Source organism: Austrofundulus limnaeus, unplaced genomic scaffold (genome assembly GCF_001266775.1).
Source record: "Austrofundulus limnaeus strain Quisiro unplaced genomic scaffold, Austrofundulus_limnaeus-1.0 Scaffold2, whole genome shotgun sequence".
Lineage (NCBI taxonomy): Eukaryota > Metazoa > Chordata > Actinopteri > Cyprinodontiformes > Rivulidae > Austrofundulus > Austrofundulus limnaeus.
This window is the reverse complement of record NW_013952404.1, coordinates 9,527,702-9,544,246: the sequence shown is the minus strand read 5'-3', so window position 1 is coordinate 9,544,246 and position 16,545 is coordinate 9,527,702. Positions and strand designations below refer to the sequence as shown.

The window sequence follows — 16,545 nt, the reverse complement described above, 5'->3', positions numbered from 1 at the left end:
AACCTCCACAATGCAACGAGGACATCTGTTTTGGGCGTAAGTACGTGACGTCATGCCGCAGCCCGAAGCAGGTGCTTAAACCCGGAAGTGAGATGCTACTCGATTAAGATGTTTTCTTCTTCGTGCTGGTAGTGTTTTAATAATGATTGATAGATACTTTAAATTAAACCGAAAACAGTGCGGTAAAGACAATATGTGATAGCTGAATGTGCAGTTACTTCTAAAAACAAGTAAACTGTTTTTAAAAGGAAACAAAATGGACTACAGGGGCGAGTCCTACACGGTGAGACACAAGTTTTACTTTTGTATTTAATTTAAAGCTTTAGTTTCTGGTTTGAAACCGATTAAAAGCTTCGCTTATTGTACTGTTTCAAATAAACTGTAAAGTGTAAATTCACGTTTAGGATATGGTAAATAAAAACTCGCCGAAGGTTGTTAGAAAAATGACACTTTCCAAGCGGGATAATTCCTTGATGATAATGGAAATGGCCTTAAAAAAAWAAATAACATAAAGAAAGTTACATATTTATATTGTCGTCTTATATAATCTTACTAAACTAATAACTTTCATTTCAGGACAATCTGATTGGGACTTTACTTGCAATTTTTGGAAATGTAATCATCAGCATCGCATTAAGCATCCAGGTACTGTTTTTGTCCAAAATAACAACCTGAATATATTCCATGTTTGTTGAATACATCTCTTTATTTCTCATGTAATGTTTTCTCCTAAGTTATTGTTTTGTGTCAGCATTGTTCCTTGGTGAATTAGTCTGAATAAGTCCTCAGGGATGGGCTGGTATTACTGGTTATGATATCACCAGTCTTCTTGTATTGCTGTGGTTTAAGCCTCTTTCATAAGTTTGCTGTCTGAGTATTAATTTACTGTTTGTTTTCTGTCCCTTTTTTTGTCTGTCCCTGCAGAAGTACAGCCATGTGACATTAGCAGGATCGAATGAGCGTGCCTTTTACCAGACCAAAACCTGGTGGTGTGGTTTTGTGTTCATCTGTGTCGGGGAGGGAGCCAACTTTGTGTCTTATGCGTTCGCCCCCCTTGCTGTTGTGGCGCCTCTTAACGCTGTGTCTTTCCTGAGTGAGTGTTCGGCCTGCGTTTTAATAAATGCTCAGATTTAATTAAGAAATTCTCCCCATAGACTGAGAAAATGTACCTTTTTGTGTTTTATTTTATTTTTTTCCCCTCCCAGCAAGCTCAATTCTGGGCTTCTTATTCCTGCGTGAGAAATATAAAGCGAAGGAGTTTGCGAGTAAGTCAGAGAAATCTATGTGGCTGAAGATGTGCAGTTGCACAGACGTTTATGCAAATAATCTAAAACTTGTGCCATTTAATGCAAATAGTTCTGCTTCAAAGTGTCTGTCCAGTGAATAGATGTTTTAAACCTGTAAAAATAGCTTTTGTCTTAAAGAAGAAGTGCTTTACATCTGYTTGTTCCTTTTTGTTCTTTCAGCGCAGCATGGCCTCAGCTTCCTGGGTTACATCTTCACCATAGGAGGAACTTATCTCTTTGTTTCATTTGGACCAAACCCCCATGAAAAACTCCTGGCAACGAGCATCGTGAAACACATCATAGGMTGGCCTGTTCTCTTGTATTTGGTAAGATATTTTGTTTCAATGCACACAAAAAGCATGCTATTAAATGTCAGAGCAGTTGTGTTAGATCTAATGGCACTTGAAATGATCCAAACCTATGTTGATGATTAGCACACACATTAATCTGGCCTTTTAGTTTTATTTCTGATGAGCAATCATGACTTTGTGTCTGTTTAGAATATCTCATGAACCCCTGGACAAATGTCACTCTCAGAAAGTAATCTTTAAATGTAAAGCAGCAAAAAATTAACATTTGACGTCAGCTTGATTCAGTGTGACCGCCAGTTTGTTCAGCTGTTGTGTTAGAATTTGCTGTGGTTGTAGCTAAGAGTCATTCACAACACATGCTCAATGGGCTACTCTCTGCACACCATCTTTGCCTAAAACTTGGGAAACAGCTGTTCGAATCAACCCTGTTAGCAAAATATCTCATCGCTGCATGAACCTTTTGAGTCTTAACTTCTGGAGTCCATACAAATCAAGACGTCCGCCACTGCTAATCAGATTTAACAAACATAAAAAGTGGCCACAACTCGGTCAGTTTTCTAAATATTAAGCTAAAGTTTGATGTGGTAGCTGTGAAATCTTTAATGTTTTTAAGGTTTGACCACAATGCAGTTGTGCTCGAAAGTTTACATGCTCGGTATTAGTGATTTTTGGGCCATTTATCAGAAAATATAAATAACACAAAAATGTTTCTTTCACTCGTGTTTAGTGGGTGAAGTTATTTTATTATTAAACAACTGAGTTTGCTTTTTTTTTTCATTATAATGACAACAGAATACCCAGCTGACCCTGATCAAAAATGTACATAAGCTAGTTTTCAATACTGTGTATAGTTTCCTTCAGCATCAACGATGGCTTGAAGTGTTTTGTGATAGTTGTGGACGAGGCATATTATTTCCTCACATGGTAAAACTGCCTATTCTTCTTGGCGAAATGTCTCCAGTTCCTATCYATTCGTGGGCTTTCTTGCATGAACTGCACATTTTAAGATCTCGCCAAACTGGCTCAAAGATCTACAGTATATGGTCAAATAAAACACAAATTAAACTTTCAAGCAGAACTGTAGCTATAATGTTATCATTTCTCACCGTAAGATGGTTTTAGTTTGAAACTGGCATGAAAGGTGGTGGGCGAAATTAGTTTCTTTAAACGGGGGTATTGTGCAAAATCAGTTATTTGAGTGTATATTATGTTATAATGTCCTTCGATAAATTGAATAGCCTGTATGCCACGGACATCCAGCCCAGCACTTGATGCCACTCCCAACACTTCCGGTTCACTGTCAACATTGTGTTAGCGAAAGATTTTTTCACCGGACAACGACTCTTAATGATCTCCACAGTACAGAATTAACATATTACATGTACCAACATAAACACAGGACACGTACAGGTCCAGCCAAGTGGGAAAAAATATCACTCCAAAGTGGATTAAAGCCATAAAAACAAAGGAAAGACGTTCWTGTTTATGGTTCCAGAATTTAGCCTTTTTCGKTATTCTGTGGCTGCTTGTTCCGTGAATTTTTCACGTAGAGCTGTGACACTTATATTGTTGGAAAGAGCAGAGTCTGGGCTTTAAATCGATGGACTACTTGTGTGGCGGGTGCTGTGTGAAAGTAATTACCAATTTAAATTCAAAAACCCTGTTTTAGAAAAATAAGATTGATTATAATAATTCCGCTGTAAAAGCTACCATAAGGCACGCAGACCCGCTTACAGATGAGGCTTTGAGACAATTTCACAATTTTAAGATTGTTTATTTGGTCCTGATAATAATTCAAAAATACTAGATTAAAACCTCACATTAAAAATCAGTTCAGGCTCGCTCAGGGAGGAGTGCAATTCAAAGGTAGTGTCCTAAAGAAAATAAAAACCCAGCAAAAGAACAAAGTAAATAAAAAGAAAAATGTGCACCAAACCAAATTAGGAGTACCACCACCCAGAAAGTCCACCACCAACACCACGAGCTGGCCGTTCCTGTAAAAATAAAAGAAAGGCAGTTTAAAATTACAAACAATAAAATATCAGTCAACCCTCAAGCAGTAATAGTCCAGATTTCGAAAGTCCGTCCTTGCAGGAACCGATCCGTGATAACAGACACCACTCCGGGCAGCGGGAGCTGATTACCAATCAGCCCGAAGCAGCCACACTGGACGAGTGATAGAAGCCAGATTTACGCCGACCAGGACGACAGGTAGGTGACCGACAGATTATCCAGCTGGCAGACGGACGGCCAGTCAGAGCAACCAGAACAGCAGGCAAACAGCCAGCCAAGGACAGACAGTCAGCCCAGGACAAACAGCAGCGGCTATCAAAAATAAATGTTAGAAATAAAATCTAAAAACATGCAAAAAATGAGCAGTTCACTCACCACTTGAGCTTCTTTAAGAAGTGCCTCTAGCAGGGAGGAGGAACTGGGAGCGTGTGCAGGCAGCCTGGATATGTAACAAAAGCTAAGCTAAAGCTAAGCTAACAAAATGTCGAGTGTGGGAAGATTCTTACCAGAAGGACGATTGAGTGGCGATCAGAGCGTCATTAAGTGCATTGTTCACGCGCACATTACTTTGCAGCTGTTATACAGAAAATGTAAATAAATCACAAGTAACAAGCTTGATTGAGAGAGATGAAGCCTGCCTTACCTAGCATGCGGCACCAATAAACACCACGGTCTGAACCGGAAGGAGAACGTGATGTCAACCAGATGAGGGAGGGCCCTTTATATACAGGCAGCCAGCGCCACGACCAATCAGATGCAGGCACTTGTGTGGTGCGTTCAAAGCCCATAGGGCATACTGCCACATTCATATGGTTTGGATTGTTTTCCTCGACGTTAGTGAACAGAAAACGTAATGATTATCAGGCGGAGGTTCTGCTGCTCTTGGGGGGAGGGGGCGCTCATCACTCGGCTTTAGTCTACGCTGTAATATACACTCTAACAAGTTTTACTTTAGTCTACGCTGTAATATACACTCTAACAAGTTTTTACTTTTGCATAAAACTCCTGACAAAGTCACACAAAAACATTTCATATAACACAAAAGCGCGCACACACACCTTTTGTACCGGCTGCTGTGTTAGCTTCCTGCTAGCTGTCGTGTGGAGGTGGTCTTTCCTCTCCCGGTCTTGGCAGTAAAGGGGGATAAATGTACATTTCCCTTTTTGTAACCTCCATCTTCTCATTTCTGATGCTGGCTCTTGAATATCCTCAGGTTAGAAATGCCGATTACAAACGCAAGTGTGAGCTTTTAAAGAAGTTTTCCCATTATGCTATGGTCCACTGCTGTCACCTCCTCATCAAGAGGAAAAAGGAGAAAAACTAACTACTCGATCGTACCTGCTGCTTAGTGGACACAATGGCACACAACAGAAGTCACGTTTTATACCAGTAGATCACAGATGATTTAACTTTTGTGACCTTTTCACAGACTAATACTAGCAGCTAACGCTAAAAACATAGGCAGTAAGCAGGGAGTGGAAGGGAGGAGTGTGGCAAGAATTTTACCAGAAATACGTCATTAATGACTGTGGAATATAGGCTATTGAAGCTGTGGAAGGACAAAGCTCCTCACTGGAGCTCGGTTCCTGGCCAAGCTCCCAGGGCACCCCTCCCCCCAAAGCATTGTTGTGAAGACATGCTGAGGTGGAACTGTGTGAAATGGTAGTAGGTTCTCAAAAGCCCCGTCTCCACTGACACGCTTGTATGTGGTTCAGCCTCGGCCAATTGTGTTTCCATTCCAACCATGCTCACCCACGCTGTTTCAGAACCTCCTCTCCGGTGGTTCTTAACGGGTAGAAGCGAGTACAGCACGCTTACGATTTTGACGCCAGCAGAGTGCTGCCTGAGGATTAGCTCTGGGATTGATTGATTGACAGAGGAAAGGCGTTACTTGTGCAAACCTCCTCCTGGAGAGAGAGTCTTTTGGAACACGATCGGCGCGATACAACAACAGGGTGAAAGCAGTGATAAAACCGTGGTCTAACCTTTTTGGTGACCTTGAGAAAGGCAGAGCTTGCGAACACTTCCTGGATAGAGGTGAAGGAGACGAAGCTGAGCAGATTATTGGGAGGTTTCGAACAAACTGGCCGCCTATGGTTACACAAGCACTTATAAACAGCACTGCAACAAAAAGTAAAGTCCGAACGGTAAGACCATTTTGGACAGAGTGAGGAGCAGAACCGAGCTGACCCAAACTGAATAGAGTAGAAGTGTGCTCATAGAGAAGGAGCACAAAACAACATTGTCCAAGAGCCACTTTTGGCACAAATAATGCCAGGTGACAGGTCTCAGATTTTTTAGATTTTTTTTCCGCGTTGTAGACTCCAGCGGGAAGGCACCCCATGCAGTTACGTATGCTGCAGCCGGAGGGGTCTCCCAGGAGCTCGGCACGGTGTGTTTCAAGGAGCTGTGAAAAGTGTGCGCAAAAATAAACGCCAACCACGTGACCGCACATCATCCGGTTGGCTGCCCTTTGACCTTACTGAGCCCTACATTGTTTGATTGACAGCCAAGGGGGAGGGACATCTATGGATTGATTGGATATAAATGAAAGTTTGGCCAGTGACAAATTAAATTTTGCCACTCTTAATTTTTCATAAGCACCGAAGAGCTACTTTAAATGAGCTACTGAGAGCCCTGAACTGAAGAGACAGGCAAATTCAAGGTGTTTATGTAGGCTATGATGCAAAGTCAAATTTATTTTGGATATTTACAGCATTTTCACAACAACTTAAGGTAACATAGTTTTGGTAAATGTGGTAAAGAATTGAACTATGTGCCTGGAAAACACATAATATACTCTCCCTTAAGGATTGTTACATCTTTACTTTTAATGGTYTGTATTGTTGTCCCGACAGTTCCTGGAGATCATCACATTCTGTCTGCTGTTATACTTCTACAAGCAGCACAACGCTAAGCACCTCATTATTATCCTGCTGCTGGTGGCATTGCTGGGTGAGTCTCTTATGTGAAGTCCAGATACGGTTCTGTTTCATTACGATGCGTCGAAACCTCCCAGACACCAACGTCGTTAAGAAAACGTTTGCCGTCTTGTTTGTCGCTGTCGGGGAACAGGCTCCGTCGCGGCCATTACAGTGAAGGCAGTCTCAGGCATGTTMGTGCTCACCCTGGAGGGCTCCATGCAGCTCGACAACCCCATCTTCACCGTCATGTCCGTCTGCATGGTGGCGTCAGTCGTCTTCCAGGCCAGGTGAGGAGGGAGCGCACACGTCTGAGGAAGTGTTTGGATCAGTTCTTGGTTCTGGGTCAGGTACCAGGAAGTGTTTGGATCAGTTCTTGGTTCTGGGTCAGGTACCAGGAAGTGTTTGGATCAGTTTATTATTATTTATTATTATTTAATTTTATTTCATTCAGGCAACAAAACAATCCAAATAATAATAATGTGTCAAAGAACACACAACACAACATGGTCAAATGAAAAGGAGCAGAAAGAAAAAAAAACTTGTAACATCTGCCCCCATTTAAAAAAAATATATGTCTACAAAACATACAACATGCAGAAATTAAACTCAACTTTCACAGTATAGCTTAAAAATAATCAACAAAACAACATCACAACAGAAATATCAATTTCAACCAATAATTTGTTCATATCTCTTAAAAAAAACTTTTATGTATTCTACCAAATGGTAAATTGTTCCAGCATTTTTAAGGTCATTGTCCAAGTTGTTCCAGAGTTTAATTCCTCGAACAGAGGTGCATCTATCCATTAAATTTGTTTTAATTTTTGGTTTCACAAACATTTCAAGTCCCTTCAAATTATAAACACTAGCCCTCTTAACAAAACTGGATTGAATATTAGGTGGCAATACATTTTTATGAGCCTTATACATAATCAAAAGGATCCTATAATCAACCAATTCCCCAAATTTCAACAGTTCCAATTGCTTAAATAGAATATTTGTAGGGTGATAGTGTTTTCTTGTTACAATTCTCGCCGCACGTTTTTGCAAAATAAAAAGTGGATTTGTAAATGTTTTGCACGCACTCCCCCAGACCTCAAAACAATAGGTCAAATGTGGCACAACTATAGCATTATATAATATAAATAATGCATTATTATTAAATATGTCTTTGGCTTTATACAATACTGCAATTGATTTTGCAATTTTAGTTCTTAAGTAGTTAATATTGGGTCTCCATGTCAGATTTTCATCTATAATAGCCCCCAAAAACCTCACTTCACTAACCCTAGAACTTCTAACGCCACCAATTTTAAATGAAACAGCTATTTATAATTTTCTTTTAGTAAATACCATATAGTTAGTCTTGTCTAAATTAAGTGATAATTTAACATAAACCATTCTTGTATTTTTACAAAATCTGATTGCATCGTTTTAAGCATGTGATTTGGATCATTACCTGAACAAAAGAAAGTGGTGTCATCTGCAAATAAGACACACCTGAACAACTCTGACACATTTACCAAGTCATTAACATATAAAAGAAACAATTTAGGACCAAGCACAGAGCCCTGTGGGACACCACAAGTAACTACATCAAAAACCGAACATACATCATTTATTTGTACATCTCAAACCATATTTGTTTAATTTGCTGATAAGAATGCTCTGGTCAATAGTGTTTAGCTCCAGTTGTGCTTAATTTGACCTATTATTTAAACAAAAAGACTATCTTAACAGCAGGGGGTCACTGTTCAATGTGTTTGCATCTCCTCAGATTTCTTTCCCAAGCTTCCAAACTGCACGACTCCTGCCTGGTTGCCTGTGTCAGCTACATCCTGTCCACCGTATCTGTGGTGGGGGCCGGTGAGTTACAGCTTTTCTTGATGTTAGATTTCTCTATTGAGTTGTTGTTGTTGTTGTTGTTTTTGGTTTTCAAGGGAACAAATATCTCTGCAATTAGTTGCAAGATGCAGAAAAAAAATCAATAGAGTTCAAGTGGCCTAATTAAAACTCCTGATTCCCCTTGTTGTTGTTTTGTTTGTTTTGTAGGAGCTGTGTTCTATTTGGAGTTTAATAACGATGACGTCCTTCACATCTGCATGTTTCTGCTGGGGTGAGTAATCAGCTGTCATAGGAACCTTTCCCAAGACATTTTAAGACGTTAATGCAGGAAAATGTGGAACTGTAATCATAGCGAGGTTTTAAAGAGGCCGAATTCAGTTTAAATCCTGGTTTGGCTGTTTGGCATGTTGCCTTTGAGCTTATTTTAAGGAAACTGAACCTTTTGTTTAATGTGTAAGTTGTGTATTTATTTAAAGAGTTTTAATGTTTTTTGAGTAAATAATTACATTTATTATGTTACTGTTTGTACAGATCTGTATTGTGTTTCCTTGGAGTGTTTCTCATGGCCAAAACCAAAAGAAGGAACAAGATCTTTGAGCCGTATGTCACCATGGACATGACTAATGGTTCGTAGAAACTATTAATCATTATCATATCCATCTCTGGTTTTTAGATTGTATGTTATCAGAGCTTTTTGTTTTCATCTTCTGTGTTTCATGTTCAGGCGTCCCAACGATTCATGACACAGGCCAGGCTGTTCAGCCGGACTTTACTGGTTCTTTCTCCTACGGGACCCTTGTCAACAACGATGGAGTGGCCCCTGCTTCTCTGCCAGTAAACCTGGAGCAGCCTGCAGTCACACAGATAGCCTCAGATCCATCTCCTGGCCACCCGGAGCTAAAGAAAGATTGAGTCCGTTCAAATTCACCATCGAAGGATCCTGGATTTTAGAAGATGTTTTTTTCATGTAACACCTTAACCAAACTCCTACAGATGCTTTGTTTTTATAAAACTGCTTAACCAAAAAATGAAATGCAGAAGCTTTTTTTATTGTTTAAAGACAAATAAGAGCAGAGAAAAATGGAGTTTAAGTTTAAATTTGAGGATGTGTTTGATTACACCAACGTCTGCTTCCTCACATCCTTCCTTCACTGGAAACGTTCTCCTCCATCCTTACGAAGTATTCAGTCCTGTAAATGTACACTGCAGGAAATGAGATGAAAAGTTGCTTCAGAATGGACTCGATGTGAAAGAACTGCTGTATTTTGCTGTATATTCTATTACTAAAGTTGCCTACTGTGCTTCCACATGTGGACGCCGCTTTAGACCAATTGAAACGTATCAATAATTAACTGGGAGTTGAAAACAAATAATCTCACCGCGTTGCCTCTTTAAGTTTTTTTTTTTTTTTTTTTGCATGTGTAAACTTGACATCTTTTATACACTTGAAAACCAATCAATTTCTCAAAAATTAAGCAATTTTTCCATTCAGGTATTACCGGGTATAAACTGTACAGATGTCATTATGTAATAATGTGGATGAAGAGCTTTTGAGAAGATTTGCCAATGGATACTGCCTCCAATACGTACTGTTTTACCTGACTCTTCTGCCTCTTGAGCTTAAGATTTTACTGTATTACTTCATTAAGTGACCAAATGTTTGTTTGAAATTATTGTGACATATTTATTTATTGTGTCCTGATCTGCCTTTAATATGCAACAAAACACTTTTAGATTTGAGTGAGACTGCATGACACAAGTAGAGGTTTGTTAAACCGGTCCGGCAGATCGGTTGTTTAAAGAACATGAATCTGTTGGTTTATGTTTCACTGCATAAAGTCTCATATCTTTTCAGTGTTAATAAAAGGGCTAAATGACAAACAAATTTCCTATGAAGTGACGCAGTCTCTTTGCAACTTTTGTTTCAATCTGAAAACCCACTGAGGTCAGCCATGTTAATAAATCTACCTTTTGTGATGCCTACATCCTCTGTTTACTTTTCCACTGTAAATGATTAGCAGTTTCTTATTATGAAGTTTCCAGAGCCCAGTTMTGTTGCAGTCAGTCACGTAATCTTTGTTCTGCTTCACAAACGTTTTTCAGCTCTGGTACGGAAAACCAAAATGTCCCATAATTTAGAATGCAGGCTGATGCAGGAGATATGATGTATGTGCTGCAAACATTCAGTCTCGTGTTGATTTTAAAACACATGAACCCAAGCAGTCTGACAAAAAATATAAAAATTCCTTTATTGAATTTATATTCTAAAATGGTATCTTGACTGTAATCTTTGGACATTTAACTGTTTTGCTTTTATAAGGTTTTGCTAATTTTACCATCTAGCTACCCTTTTGCTCATTTTTAACTTCTAGCTATTGCTACTCTAGCTTCCTGCTACTTTTATTACTAACTTTTGCTGATTTTGGCAAGTGCTTCTGTACTTTAACTAGTTGCTAGCTACTTTTATTCTAACTTTTGCTACATTTAGTTTAGCTAACCTTTTGGTACTGTTAGTTTTAAGCTACATATTGCTACTTTTAGCTACAAATAGTGTTAAAATTTTTGCTTGTGTTTTATAACTTGTACCTTGCTTTTTGCTGCATTTAGTTTTCAGCTAGCCTATTGCTATTTTTAGGTTTCTTCTGCTACTTCTGACGCTCAAAACGCGTTTGGGGCGAACGCACCATTATCCCCTCCTCTGCTCTCATTGGTCTCTGGGAGTTTACGCTCGCATTTGATTGGCTCCAGKTGCGGCTGCTGACGCTGCGATAGGCTGCATCAGAACAGTTCTAATCCAGTGGGAAAAACACCTAATCATCTGATGGCAAATCTGTCTCAGTAATAATAACAACAACAGTAACTGCATCACTAATCTGTGCAACTCAAACAGTCAGAGGAGAAATCAGACCCGTTCAATGGAGGGTTTCGGACTGGTCCACTGACAGCAGTGTGGTGAGTACTGATCACAGACGCAGGTTYTTTATTTGCATCTGAGCTGAATAGATTAAATCAGCGACTTCCTCGTGTGTGGATCTGTGGAAACTTTGTAAATTTGAGCTGTATGCTGAATTAAAACGATTTTTTTTTTACCAGCAAAGACTAAAATATTTCTGCAACAGTCCCTCTAAGCGTCCCCATCAAAACATGTCATAATTTCTTCATTTAATAAAGCTGCGTGCAACGGCATCTGCAAGTATCCTTTGATACAGCCATAAATAAATACTGTTGATATTTTTACARAATTTACCAATGAGACGTAGTTAAATGCATAAATATGGACTCAATTTTTGTCATCTTTTTATTTTCTAAATTCGCGTTATTTTTTTATGTTTAGGACCTGAGCGTCATTAGAAGAAGCAGGTTTACCACTAGATGGTGCTCTGCTCTTTTTCTTCTGCTGACAGTTTGAGCCAAAACCTAACTTCTCCAACCTTTTACTTTCATAGCTTTTTTTTTAAATCAGTCAACAGTTCTAGACTTTGGTTGTTGTTGTTGTTGTTTTATTTTTTTATTTTTTATTTTTATTTTTTGGGTGGGGGGGTGGTGCCAATATTGTATTATATTTATGAAGTTATTTAAAAAAATTCTGTGATAATTATAATGACATCTTCAAAATGTGGATTTTAAACTTTTGAAGGTTATGGCCCCCAAATTTACACATTTTGCATTCAGGTTTTAAGGTTTTGTTCTAAAAAGTTACATAAAAAGTGAAGCAAAGACACTAGTTTTATCAAAGGACACAAGCTAATTCTTCAACAACAAACCCTCTTATAAACAAAAAACACACTCTTTTATTTATTAAACCACTGAAACAGTTCAAAAATCAAAATAATATTTTCTTTTAGGCCATCTTTATCTTTTAGCTGCAGTTTTGCTATTTTCAGTTTTTAGCTTCAATTTAGATCCTTTTAGCTACTGCGTTGTTGATTTTAGCTTTACCAAATGTTTTGCTACCTTTATCCACAGTTTGGCTACTTTAAGCTCATTTTGTCTCTAGCACAGTTTGCTAATTTTTACTACTATTCTTATTCAGTTTGCAAAAAAGAAAGCATATTGTCTTATTGGATCTGTAGAATTGTATTTCCATCCAGTGCAGTCAGCTCATCTTCAATCTGTCCGTCTGTTATCCCCCTCTTTCTTTAGWCCCCAGCTTCTGCGGCCCCTCCTGCCTCAGCAGCATCCTGAAAGGAGTCCAGATGCTGCGGGAGACCTCGAAGGCYTGGAGCAACGGCTCTGAGGCCTACAGCAGCGACCCTGAGGAGGAGGATGATGAGGAAGAGGACATGGTGTTTGGGGAGAGRGATCAGGACGGCGTGGTGGAGGAGATGATGGACCTGAGTGACCTTCCCACAGCGTTGTTTGCCTGCAGCGTGCATGATGCTGCATTCGAACAGGACACACACAGGGTGAGACGAAGCTGCTTCACGTCTTATCTGTTGGATTGAAAGCATCGGACCGAGTCTGTGTGTGTGTTGTTCATTTGTTCTTAATGTTAGCAAAATATTTCATGGACGGATTTCAACGAAACTCTCAGTGACTAATCAATGGGTGTACATTTAGAACTGATGAACTTTCAGAGTCAACCCTATTCAAGATGGCTGCCAAAGCTAAGTAATCTAATCAAACAAAAATAACTATAGATCAGCCAGTTTCACAMATWCTGAGCTGAAATTAGGTGTGGTCATAGCTGAGAGTCATTCCCAACACATACTTAGAGCACTAACTGGTCACACAACATCTGCAGTGTACTCGTCTGTTAGTATAACACCTCCTGAAGTACAGCTGAGTGAAGCTGACCCCTCCCAAAAAACGAACCACAGAAAAATAAAATGCAAATTAGATGAGTGGTTAGTGCATCATTTGTGCTCGTCTGTGCACTTGAAATTGTCATTTGTGCTGCTATGTTTTTTTTTAAATAAATTAAAGATTGTTTGTAAGGGTCATTCAGGGGTCACCATCCCACCCGCTCGCTCCAAAATGAACCAAAAATGAACCAAACTTGTCAAATTTTGTAGTGCTTTGTTTAAGCAGGTTTGTGCTGTTGAAACMGCTGTTTGTGCTGCTATAATTTATTAGATATTAKACGTTATAATTTCAGATGATCACGTGTCTGTGACGTCACATACAATTCAGGCCAAGTCACGTGATCGTCCCAAATTATAACATGTAATATCTCAAATTATAGCAGCACAAACAATTGTTTCAACGGCACAAACCTGGTCAAACAAAGCACTACAAAATTCGACAAGTTTGGTTCATTTTTGGTTCATTTTGGAGCGATGGTGACCATTGAATGAGCCTTACAAACAATCTTTAATATATAAAAACCCATAGCAGTGCAAACGACAATTTCAAGTGCACAAACGTGCACAAACAATGCACTAACCATTCACCTAATTTGCATTTTATTTTTCTGTGGTTCATTTTTTGGGAGGCGTCAGCTTCACTCAGCTCCTGAAGTACTGGACTGATTTTTAATGAAACTCTCAGGAAGTAATCATTGGATGTACATCTACAACTGATTAACTTTTGGAATTTGCCCCAGTCAAGATGGCTGCCACAGCTAATCAACCGCAGCCAACATGAAATTGTTGTAACTCTGTAAATTTTACAGATGTTGAGCTAAGATTTGGTGTGGTAGTAGCTGGAAGTCATCTACATCAAGAACACATCTCATGAGATTTCATTATATCATATGAGATCATGGTCAACATCATTTACAAAGCTTAACCAAAACAGCTATAAGTCTGTTGCTTCTCATTATAAGATGGTCTTATTAAATAAAAATGAAAAATACTGATATGAAAGCTGGCAGGTGATTTGTATTCTTTCAAGGAATGCCACACAGCAAATATGGCAGTGTTAAATTAACACCATTGGTTTAACACCAAACAATGTTTAGTGTTAAATCAAGCACTAATTTAACACAATATTTGCTGTGCAGGCAGTGGCGGATCTAGGATTTTTCTGAGTCAGGGGCCAAGTCAAGAGGCCACAATATTCATAGAGGTGCCAAGTCTTTGTTCAACATCCTTTCACACAAATTCCCAGTGTATACATTTTACACTTCAAACACTTGTAATGTCATTTTATAAAATTACCACTTTACAATAAGGCCCCCCTTATAGATGGCTCTTAAAGAGTTTATAGATAGGTTATTAAATAATCTGTAAACACTTTAAAAATTATTAATAAGTGTTTATTATGCAATAATTAAGGACGAGAAAGAGACAAAATTGTCCAGTTTCATTTATCAATGATTTATGAAGTGTAAGCTTTACAAATGAATAATAACCTTTCTATAAACTCTTTATAAGCCATCTATAAGGGGAGCTTGATTGTAACGTGGAACCAAAAATCTTGCACAGTAATATCTCCTCACCAGTTTTTCATACATTTTACTGTACATAGATAAAATATTTTCAAACACACAACATGTGAGAAAATCCAGCCATCATTTGTCAGTTGAAAGACCTTTTTTTACAGGATTGTTCACATTTTAAGAAGAGAAGAATTCTGTACGCTTGATTCATTCTGGATTTTACTATTTGACTCATTAGTGCAACTAGTGTTGGAACATGGAACTGCATCCACCATCATCACCCCCAGGTAAAGGACTGATGAGTGACAGGACAGGGGCACTTCAGGGGGCCAATCAGATTTCAGCTGGGGCCAATGCCCCCGTGGCCCCGCCCCTGTGTGCAGGCTCTTAATTTTCTAACATTTACCGTATTTATTCATGTATAATACGATCTCGAGTATAATATGATCATCATTTTTTGATGTTACGAAGCATAAAAATCTAATTATCAATAACCCGTGTATAATACTATCCCCCCACTTTATGGATGATTTTTAGGGTTAGATTTCTAGTATTATACATGAATAAATACAGAAAGCTTCAAGATCTGCTCTTTTGTAAAATCACACARAGTCATCCACACCTGATGCAGCTGTGTGTCCATGTGGTTTTTAATGTAATTTTAGCGAGGGGGTTGTGAATGCAGGTCAGTGGATTAGAACATGACTTTCACAGAGCTGCAAGCCATTACTTGGGCCTAATCCATGTGTCTGTGCATATCATTCACTCATCACCTTGTGCAGCATGTTATTCATGCCCAATTATGTCTCAGCAGAAGATTTCCCGTTGGGCTTCACACACATCCTCACTTGCATGAAAATGGGGAATTTGTATTGACTTCCATTCATTTTTGTAACTGTCTACCTACGTAACCCAGACATTTTCCCTAAAACTAACCATTACTGGTCTACAGTTAACACTAACCTGAACCAAAACTTACGGTAATTCACACCATACTTCTAAACCTAATTAGTAGATAGTAGAGCTGCAAACAAAGTGAGACCATTGAAGATGTCCTCACTTTACATCAAAGACCTCACTTTGATAGAAACTYTGGCTCAAATGGTCCTCACTCTGTAGTAGAAACAAGTACATGCACACATACACACGCATTGTAGTCAGACAGAAGCAGATTTGTGCCAATGAGCTTYTATTGTCTTTTACTTCAGAATGTGTTTCAGTTGGACATTTTAGGATCACAGAAACCTGTTTTCTGGAGGATGCCAAAAAAACTTGTAATTTCCTGCTTTCTAATCTAGTTATGCTGTCCCAAGATACTTTATTCTTCCAGCTGGATTCCCTCAGTCAGGTCTGTCCATCTCTCCATCCACTGTAACTCAAAAACATTTCTCCTCATTTCCTTCCTCCCTCGTTTCCTTTCTCCTCCGTCCTTATCGATACCGTCTATGTGTACAAATGCAAAGCTCAGAAGCTAAATWTGGCGTTTTCACACAATCCCTTCAAGCGAATCGCTCTTTGCTTTGTGAGGTTGCTGTTTGCACGCTCGTTTCTCCTACCTGTAGAGTCCGCCTCCTCCTTTCCCTTCCTTTTGTTTTGCCTCCTCGCTTCATTACGACTCACGCTCTGGCTTTTAAGTGYAAATCACACCCACGCACACTTCATGTTCCATATGTTTCAATCAAACAAGCCACACTAAAATAGAAACTTTTACTCTACATCACTTTCATGAGTGATGACAGGAATGAAGAGATCGCTGCTGAAGGCGATGAGGTTATTGCACATTTGTATGTGTGTGTGTGTGTGTGTATGTGTGTGTGTGTGTGTGTGTGTGTGTGTGTGTGTGT

The 16,545-nt window shown here is 39.0% G+C and overlaps 2 protein-coding genes and 1 long non-coding RNA gene across 6 annotated transcripts in view; 2 read left to right on the top strand and 1 right to left on the bottom strand.

Annotated features, from left to right (window-relative positions):
* Positions 1–49: 49 nt before the first annotated feature.
* Positions 50–10,356, top strand: nipal3 (NIPA like domain containing 3). The gene is made up of 11 exons (XM_014015319.1): positions 50–283; positions 577–645; positions 925–1,093; positions 1,206–1,265; positions 1,467–1,612; positions 6,469–6,565; positions 6,686–6,821; positions 8,312–8,400; positions 8,587–8,650; positions 8,911–9,005; positions 9,104–10,356. Exons 1-11 carry the CDS (start codon positions 257–259, stop codon positions 9,289–9,291), a joined length of 1,140 nt encoding a protein of 379 aa, XP_013870773.1. The 5' UTR covers positions 50–256; the 3' UTR covers positions 9,292–10,356.
* On the bottom strand, positions 3,351–4,502 carry LOC106522349 (uncharacterized). Of its 3 annotated transcripts, none has more exons than XR_001310769.1 (4): positions 4,254–4,493; positions 4,117–4,184; positions 3,986–4,049; positions 3,351–3,922 (listed from the first exon to the last, which is right to left on the bottom strand). It is a non-coding gene; the product is annotated as an uncharacterized LOC106522349 (long non-coding RNA). The 3 variants fall into 3 exon arrangements; XR_001310770.1 differs by having other exon boundaries at positions 3,351–3,591; positions 4,254–4,472; XR_001310768.1 differs by having other exon boundaries at positions 3,986–4,502.
* An 829-nt stretch (positions 10,357–11,185) lies between the features above and the next one.
* LOC106522324 (calcipressin-3) overlaps positions 11,186–16,545 on the top strand; it is a 29,434-nt gene continuing 24,074 nt past the window's right edge. Inside the window, exons 1-2 of one of the 2 annotated variants that reach the window (XM_014015308.1) lie at positions 11,186–11,331; positions 12,523–12,785. In XM_014015308.1, the coding sequence (XP_013870762.1) occupies positions 12,576–12,785 (210 nt within the window). In that variant the 5' untranslated portion in view covers positions 11,186–11,331; positions 12,523–12,575. Of the gene's footprint in view, positions 11,332–12,522; positions 13,179–16,545 lie in introns of those variants that run through there. The other variant, XM_014015301.1, reaches the window with a different exon arrangement.